Source organism: Palaemon carinicauda, chromosome 28 (assembly GCF_036898095.1).
Source record: "Palaemon carinicauda isolate YSFRI2023 chromosome 28, ASM3689809v2, whole genome shotgun sequence".
NCBI classification, from domain to species: Eukaryota; Metazoa; Arthropoda; class Malacostraca; order Decapoda; family Palaemonidae; genus Palaemon; species Palaemon carinicauda.
Window position 1 is genome coordinate 75,519,345 of NC_090752.1, and position 9,792 is coordinate 75,529,136.

A 9,792-nucleotide genomic window follows, 5' to 3' on the forward strand; every position below is an offset into this window, starting at 1 on the left:
CACACTAGTGGTAGTATCTCAACATGTGGTTGGTTGGTGCACTGGCCAACCTACTACTACTACTATGCTATAATGTTAGTATCTTGCCTACCAGTTAGGTGTTAAAATTGAATGACTGTCTATTAGTTTAATTTTGATATGTTTGCTGAAAACAAGTTTCTCTACTTTTATAAATATTTAGGAAAAAAATATAGTACTGTACATAAATTTCAGGACTTGAAAAGTCATCTACTTACAATATACTTTTTTTTTCTTCTTCTTCTTTAAATCACCTTTATTATCATATAGTTTTTAACTGAACTCTTTATTTTCTAAGCCTATTGACGCAAAGCGCCTCGGTTAGATTTCTCCAGTCATCTCTAGATTGAGCTTTCAAATCAATACTTCTCCATTCATCATGTACTTCACGATTCATAGTCCTCAGTCATGTGGGCCTGGGTCTTTCAACTCTTCTAGTGCTTTGTACATACATACATATACCAAAGGCACTTCCCCCAATTTTGGGGGGTAGCCGACAACAACAAGAAACAAAACAAAAAAGGGGACCTCTACTCTCTACGTTCCTCCAGCCTAACCAGGGACTCAGCCGAGTTCAGCTGGTACTGCTAGGGTGCCACAGCCCAACCTCCCACATTTCCACCACAGATGAAGCTTCAAACTGCTGAGTCCCCTACTGCTGCTACCTCCGCGGTCATCTAAGGCACCGGAGGAAGCAGCAGGGCCTACCGGAACTGCGTCACAATCGCTCGCCATTCATTCCTATTTCTAGCACGCTTTCTTGCCTCTCTCACATCTATCCTCCTATCACCCAGAGCTTTCTTCACACCATCCATCCACCCAAACCTTGGCCTTCCTCTTGTACTTCTCCCATCAACTCTTGCATTCATCACCTTCTTTAGCAGACAGCCATTTTCCATTCTCTCAACATGGCCAAACCACCTCAACACATTCATATCCACTCTAGCCGCTAACTCATTTCTTACACCCGTTCTCACCCTCACCACTTCGTTCCTAACCCTATCTACTCGAGATACACCAGCCATACTCCTCAGACACTTCATCTCAAACACATTCAATTTCTGTCTCTCCATCACTTTCATTCCCCACAACTCCGATCCATACATCACAGTTGGTACAATCACTTTCTCATATAGAACTCTCTTTACATTCATGCCCAACCCTCTATTTTTTACTACTCCCTTAACTGCCCCCAACACTTTGCAACCTTCATTCACTCTGACGTACATCTGCTTCCACTCCACCATTTGCTGCAACAACAGACCCCAAGTACATGAACTGATCCACCTCCTCAAGTAACTCTCCATTCAACATGACATTCAACCTTGCACCACCTTCCCTTCTCGTACATCTCATAACCTTACTCTTACCCACATTAACTCTCAACTTCCTTCTCTCACACACCCTTCCAAATTCTGTCACTAGTCGGTCAAGCTTCTCTTCTGTGTCTGCTACCAGTACAGTATCATCCGCAAACAACAACTGATTTACCTCCCATTCATGATCATTCTCGCCTACCAGTTTTAATCTTCGTCCAAGCACTCGAGCATTCACCTCTCTCACCACTCCATCAACATACAAGTTAAACAACCACGGCGACATCACACATCCCTGTCTCAGCCCCACTCTCACCGGAAACCAATCGCTCACTTCATTTCCTATTCTAACACATGCTTTACTACCTTTGTAGAAACTTTTCACTGCTTGCAACAACCTTCCACCAACTCCATATAACCTCATCACATTCCACATTGCTTCCCTATCAACTCTATCATATGCTTTCTCCAGATCCATAAACGCAACATACACCTCCTTACCTTTTGCTAAATATTTCTCGCATATCTCCCTAACTGTAAAAATCTGATTCATACAACCCCTACCTCTTCTAAAACCACCCTGTACTTCCAAGATTGCATTCTCTGTTTTATCCTTAATCCTATTAATCGGTACTCTACCATACACTTTTCCAACTACACTTAACAAACTAATACCTCTTGAATTACAACACTCATGCACATCTCCCTTACCCTTATATAGTGGTACAATACATGCACAGACCCAATCTACTGGTACCATTGACAACACAAAACACACATTAAACAATCTCTCCAACCATACAAGTACAGTCACACCTTTGTGGAGCCCATTTAAACATTTGATGAACTAATCTCTCTTGGGGAGTGCAAAGAGCATGCCCAAACCATCTCCATCTACCCTTTCACCATGATCTCTTGGAGAGTGCAAAGAACATGCCCAAACCATCTCCATCTACCCTTTCACCATGATCTCATCCACATACACTCGAGTAATCTCTCTTATAGTTTCATTTCTAATCCTGGCGTGCCATTTAACTCCCAATATCCGTCTTTGAGGGCTTTGTTCTCCAATCTACAAAATCTGTTGTAAATTGTTTCATTGTCATACCATGATTCATGTCCATAGAGTAACACTGATCTCACTAAACTGATATATAGCCTGATTTTTATATGTAATTTCAGGTGATTAGATTTCCAAATTTTACTTAACCTAGCCATTTTCTGATTTGCTTTTTTTTTTCAACTTTTCATTAAATTCAAATTCTAAGGATCTTGTATTAGAGATCTTTGTTCCTAAATAATTAAATGATTGCACCTTATTAATCCTTTCTTCTTCCAATATTTCATCTTCCTTTGCATATTCAGTTCTCATCATCACTTTCTTCTATTTATCGTTAGCCCAACCTTGTGTGATATTTCATGCTTTCTGGTAAGCAAGCTTTGCAAGTCCTGTGGTGTTCTGCTTATAAGATCAGTTTGTGGTAAATCATTATTAAACAAAATTACATATGGTTGGTTATATTGTCACCCCTCGTAAATCTTGTTATACCTTAGAAGTCCAATTTATCTCCTTTCCAACAAGGATTATATACTATACAGTATGTAGCTGTTTAGGTCATATATTACATATAGTAACTGCTAATACCTGTTATTGCATTTGAAAACCGAGGACAAAAAGGAAATACAGTACTGTACTGTAAAGCATTTAATTTTTTGAAAACAAGTTTTGATAATTTTCCATTTAAAGTGACACTATTTTTAAGAGAAATTAACCATCCCATAACACCCTTCAGACACCATCTAATGCTATCTGTTGTCAAAGTGTTTAAAGGTTGATTTCTAAGGGGAAAATAATTCTATGAAGGATGTTGCCTCATTGAGTCCATATATGTTGTGGAACTGAATTTTTTTTTTCTTTATATTGTGTATGCTGGGTGTCATATAAATTGCTTTGTTTTTGTTCCACCTGTGGTTTTGGGTTTTAGTTACACTATTGTTTTGACATGTATGGTAAGGTAATCTTTTTGGTGATTTGACTCAAAATTAGTTCTTTTTTTTTTTTTTGTAAATATCCTCAATAGTTTGTCATAGCCTGGGTTTTATTTTCCATCTAAATATGTGAAGCATTGGTGACAAGTAGTCATAAGATTTTCTAACTCACTAAAATATATTCGTAGCTTTGGTAATAAGTAAATGGATGTTTTAACTTATTGAAAGTTGATTAATACAATGAGAAGCAATTGGTACAAATATAGATAATGCAATCACACATTGAAATTATTTTCTGCTTATACGGATCAGAAGAACTTAACAATCTTGCAAATTTTGGGTTGATATTTTGTTGTGATGTTTGTTAGCTCATTGTTTAGGTGTAATGGTGTCATTTGCAAGAATGATTTATATTGTTCTGTAGTTTCTAAGAGCACGTTTTAGTATGTGTGGGACTTTGAATGATTTTTATACAAGAAAACATTACAGAATTGTGTAGAATTACCGGAGATTCCTAGCATTTAAGCATATTCCTCTGTGAAATTCCTGAAACTAACCATTTTAGGCCTTTGAAAGGTTTCATGTGGTGTATAGAAAAGACTATTGTAGTACAATATGATTTTGGCTCATTAAGTGTTGGTGTAGCCTCTATTGTAGGGAGACTTGATAAAGATTGTAGCATCATCCAGGGTTTCACACCTTTGTCTTGAATTAGTGAGATATAAGACTCCTGTTTTACTCAATTATTTTCCCTTTTTTTCTTGTTTCATGGGATAGGGTGCATTTGTTGCTGATTGAAAGACTATTCTTTAATAGGATTTTTGTCTTTTGAATACCTGTAGCATCCTATCATACCAGGAAGGGCTGACTCAAATCCCCGAGGGCATCTGTATGAGATGGGAGCCAGTTCTCCGGGAGCAGTCTTTGGCACTTGTGTGGGTATTTCGGTTTCTTGAAAGCTGTAATTAATTTTTTCCGTAAGGTTAAAAGAGCTTTTTAGGGACCGCGTGTATTTCTTATAGTTTTGTAAATATCTGAAGTGGTTTAGAGAAATTTAAATTTAGCAATGTTTTATACTAAAATTGTTTGTAGATGTACTCCAGAGGCACTGGTACCATCATGTTTAGAATGGTTCCGAACGACTGGACACCAACTTTCATTTGTTTGTGGGAGTGTTTTCATAAATATTGATCATCATCATTTTCAAATGAGGGAGAAACTTGAGTGAGCATTTTGTATTGAGCCTTTATATTTATTATGGTATAAGGTCTTAAATTTCTTTGTAATAATGACTAAAACTGTAATATAAAAGGAATGCAGAGTGAAGTTTGTCGAGTGCCTTTCAATTTTTTTTTTTTTTTTTTGCTTGGTTTGGTGGTTTTGAAGACAATTTTTTAAGAAGTGTATGGACTTCTTGCATGTTGATCACTTTTATTTGGTTATTGACTATCAGTTGCACACTAGATCTGCCTTGGATTAAATCTCCATCTCTTCCTTTCTCTGTCTCTCATGGAAAAAGCACAAACTTAAAAGAAAAATAGGTACTCACTTAAATTAATTTTTAGGTTGATTCACTGTGGAATTGTTATTGCTGGTATATGCTAGCATAAAAAAGTAATGTCGAGCTTACTTTGTAAATATAATTTCCTTACATTTTTAGGGTGTTTTTTCCTACCAGGTAAGTGGGGGGGGAAGTTTACATGGGGCAACATAAATTCATATTTGATCCTACACTGATATAATTCTTTTTTCTATCATTGGAGTATACTTTCAAAGTACCTGGAGTTCGGCTGCCACCACAAGCTAATTTGTGTCAAGTGGCAGTAATAAAGGCGAAAGGATAAGATAAGTTACTAAAAGTGTATGAGGTATATACCATTTACATTACGTAACTCTAAACTCTCGTAAAGTGAACTGTGGATCCACTCCCCCTGCATGAGCACACTACATTAAGTAGCAACTTTTACAGCTGTACTCTAGCACCATTATGGTAGCTGTTTTAATTTTTTTAAATAATTGTTGGCAGTTCGTAGTGTGTGAGGAAATTAGTGGAGAATAAAGGTTTTGCAGTTTTCCTGATAATTCTAGATGATTGACCGTTGCCTCGGTATCCTGCCAATATACACACTTGTTGCTGTGTGACAGCATTGCTATTGCTGTTTATTCTCTAGTAAGTAGGACTGTAGGGGAGGGGCCGCTGCCATTCTTCCCATGTCCGGAAAGGTCCTAGAGACTTATCTCCTGGCTGTGCTGTTTCTTCATAGAGTTCTTAGGACCTCCTTTCTCGGAGTGTCGTCAGTGTAGACCTGGAATAGACGCCACACTAGAACTTCTGCTTCACCATCATCTCTTCACACACTGACAAATGATTGTAGCAATGAAGTTGACGCAACTGTTCCTTCACTTCTCTCTGTATTGACAAGGACAACACTTTCATTGATAAGACGGCTACTTCCGCACGGTTGCCTCCCGGCGATCACTTGTATAGTTGCTCAAGCCTTGCTTGTTAACCAGCCCCATTCTCTTTAACTTCTAATTCAGTGACACCAGGATTACGCGGTGACCTATCTGGGTAGCTGCATGAGGAACCTTGTCGTAAGTACAATACAGTCATGCCTCACAACACAAAATTAATTCGTTCTGGAGTAGCTTTCGTAAAATTAATTTTTCAGGTTGTCACATTTCACATGGAAATTGCCTAATTTGTTCCAAACCCTACAAGACACCACATTAAATCTCATTATAAAGCTATAGTATAACTACAATGAAATACTGTATAGCTAAATACATTTGAACTATTCAATATACCTAAACTAAATGTTAATACCTGTAAATTAAGTAGTTATTAAAACATAGTGTAATAATAAATGGAAAATAATACAATACTTACAGACTACAGCTACATTTCCTGTCTGAACCCATTTTCTTCAACTCTGTTATGGGTGACTATTTTATTCTTGGCTTGGCTGATAAATCTTTTTCTAAAGTGAAACATTTTTTGTAAAGAGAGTCATAAAAATATTTGCATCTCTTTTCGTAGCTTGAAAATTTCGTAATCAGTCTCTCTCGTGAAGAGAGGTAAGACTGTACTCCTTTCCTCTGAAAATCTGTGTCCCGATGTAGAGGAGAAGGGATGAGGCAATCCCCTGAGATTCCTCCTATGTAGAGGGAGTAATATACAGAAGGAACACTCCTGCTTTTCAACCTACTGGGAATGCTTGCCACTCAGTGACTTTGCAAAGTCTCCATAGAATGATGGCGCACTTGGTCGCTATGATGGTCGCCAACACTTCTGAAGCAGGAGTAGTCTGAGGGTAGCAGACGTAATAGATCTGTGCAAAGTTTTTTCAAGCAATACAACTGAATTGATAATCTCAGAGTAGGGGATTTAAGTTATTTCTACATCACTTTAGGGTGGAAAGGCTTTAGTTCTCACCATTGCTCAACCTGTCTGCTTTGCAGTATAACAGAAAACTTCCCAGTATTCTGCCCATTCCAGACTGTCAGAAAAGTTTCAAAGACACATCATACAAGGGAGTCCTCGGCATTTGGGCCTTTCTGACCCCCTCTTTTTCCATTCTGCCTATTTCTCAACAGTCGGTAATTTACGTTATGAATGAGACCTAGATTGCTTTCAAGTAGTCATATGCTGAGCGGAACCTAGATTGGCTGGTTCTCTCTTTCTATGTCGGGTAAGCTCCTCGATTTCTGCAGTAAAGATACTCTACCGCTCAATCACAGATGGATGTTCAAACTGGTTTCAGAATGGCTGCTTCATGAGAAATAATGGAATTCTTTTGAAGCTAGTAGCCAGTCTTGTCCTCGAGAGGTTGAGAACTTGTCATAAGTCCTTAGGTCGCTTTAACAGATCTGTTCAGGTCCATGGTAGCCCTGGCAGTTGCAGCTCATGATAAGTACTGTGGAAATTTAGCACCCCCTTTTTTTATTTGATATCATTGATAAAAATCAATATAATGATATTTTCCTCTAATTCTTTCTTTATACTTATACAATATATAATCCTTAAGCTTAATGTCAGTAGCCATCTTTCACTTTATGCAAAAAAACAAAAATCTTTGTATGGAACTGTGCACTTCACAGTTCAGCTGCAGGGTGTTTGGCTGGTGTGCGCATGCACACAGAAAGTTTCAGGCAATTCTGAGCTTCGGACTGAGAGGGGGAGAGAGCACTGTCGTTCCCACAGCGCTGACCTTGGCGTGTTGGTGGAGGTTTAGTTATTTTTTTACTCCACGGTTGTTGTGCTTGAAAACTGTGTACATTATTCTTGAATGTAATAAAATGTAGTTGTTTTATTGTCATACTCCCAGCTATTTTATTTTATTAATTTTTTTTTTGCTTTTCTTAACAATTCCCATGACTGCGATAGGGGCAGAACACTGCTTTTCAATACTGAAAATAACTAATAAGAAGCACTATGAATTTGGAAGGACTAAGTAAACTTTCAGTCCTTTCAATGGAGGAAAACATTCCTTAGTTGTCTGTTATCCAGAGATCAAGGAGAAGATGATAATCTTTTCATTCATATTAAACCAAGAAAAAATTGATTTAATTATTAAACAAATGGATCAAGCTTGAACTGTAAAAATTTAGGCTAAGGCAAGGATTCTATCAAGTTTCCGAATACATTTTCTTATACCTTCCACACAATATTGATAAGACAAAGGCTACAAGTTTTTTTTTTTTTTGAGCAGCATCCCCACTGATTTTATTAGCTATGAGCCACCACTGAGCCTCGGCAAAGCGATTAGGAAAACATTTCTTTTACTTTGTCACTGGTCATTTGATGGTGAATAGCAGGTACCAAAATTACTTGCCTTCCCTGTGGGTGGGTTACACTTTGACTCTTCCTTCAGTACGAAAGAAATAAGAAAAAAAATACTAAAAATTTTTCTTTCAGGCTTCCTGGAACAATCTGATGTTTCCCCCCCACAAGGGATAAGAGGATCACCTGTTTCGATCACACGAGGCCTGAATATCGGATCTATCCCTGCTCTTAAGAAAAACCTGTCAAAGGCAGTTTTTGCAAAGACAGTGATCTGTTAGCAACAGACAACCTTTTCTGCCCATTACCCAAGGGATACCCATAAGTTCCCGGATATTATTATGCATGTATCAGTGATAGTGGCTCACCATATTTTGCAGTAAACTTGATCCTTCACTGGACAAGAAGCATCTCGTCTAAAATAGCGGTTGTGATGAAAGTCATGAATGAGAGGCAAGATTGCCTGCCTATTTACCTCTTCTTTCTTTTGCATCCTTCTGGTGCAGTAGTCACAACATTATTTGCTGGAATGGACGGTAGAAGCAGGTAAGCCACATAATTGAGCAAATTCCCTCGAGTTTGTTTAGAGGTATTGCCACTATACTTCCAAATGAGGGGAAAGATGAACAAATGTTTCATCCTGGTTCTCGTATAACTAAACTTTTAGACAACATATCCTCAACGTGGATATAGGTTCTCTCTTGGGCATCCACTAGTCCTTGGTTGTGAACTAGCCTAACACCTGCCTCATCTTAGTATCCAGGTTGTTAAAAGTTGACAGGAGTCACTTTCTAGCACTCAGGACCTAAGTGCTTTGATATTTCCTATGAAAATAAACCAACTAGTTGGTTGTAGGACTTCCTCCCTCCAAAGAGGAAGTTGCCTTTCCTTTTAAGTGACGAGGGTCTTTATTAGTGTAGGAACAAATCACAGATTTTCTAGCAGTTATTTGTGTTTCTCCTAACTCTGTAATCTTGAGTCCTGAAGTTACACTTCCTGCCTCAACCACCCTTCAAGTCCTAGGTTTAAGGTCAAAGTGGCTACTCAGTGTCCTGGCGTTTGATTGCCCTCTCTGCCAACTGCCAGTAACTACTGACACCTACTGTAGTTATAAATTTTAACAGCCTAATTCCAGCTAAATGAAAACGTACTCCTATTGAAATAAATCGGCTTTGTATAGTTGGAAAATACAAATTAACTTAAGAGAATTGTAATATTTACCAGCGAATACATGTGACTTTTGATTTGTTCCTACACGAATACAAACCATATCCTTCAATACGAGTATGATTTCAGCGAAGCTGGAATTCCCCCTTTAAACTTTTAACATGGTAAACAGTTACTTACCCACCCGACAGGTGGAGCAACCTTTGCATTGGTGACTAAATGCTTATGTAGATAGTTGTGTCCGAGGGATATTAATGGCAGAAATAAGTATGGGCAGTGTTTCATGATAACTGTGTAACAGTTTTAGGTGCTATCTGCCGACATCTAACATACTTGCTTTTGTCGGACGGTATGTCTGTTGTTATCTTATCCCTTGTGCGACTTTAAAAGGACGACAGGAAATCTAAGGAAGTTGGTTTTCCTTAAACATTACTGGTACTCCATTTGAGTTAGTTTTGCCACTGCTGAGTTTGAAGGGGAGGGGTGCTACGTTTCTTTCCTTCAGTGTCTGCCGTTACC

The 9,792-nt window shown here is 38.2% G+C and overlaps 1 protein-coding gene across 3 annotated transcripts in view; it reads left to right on the top strand.

Moving 5' to 3' along the window:
• The window catches only part of Prps (phosphoribosyl pyrophosphate synthetase), a 69,095-nt gene that overhangs the window by 17,192 nt on the left and 42,111 nt on the right, over positions 1–9,792 (top strand). The window contains exon 4 of one of the 3 annotated variants that reach the window (XM_068352165.1): positions 4,166–4,258. The exons of the other annotated variants lie outside the window; for them this stretch is intronic. Coding sequence (XP_068208266.1) covers positions 4,166–4,258 — 93 coding nt within the window. The remainder of the gene's footprint in view (positions 1–4,165; positions 4,259–9,792) is intronic. 3 annotated transcript variants of the gene reach the window in all.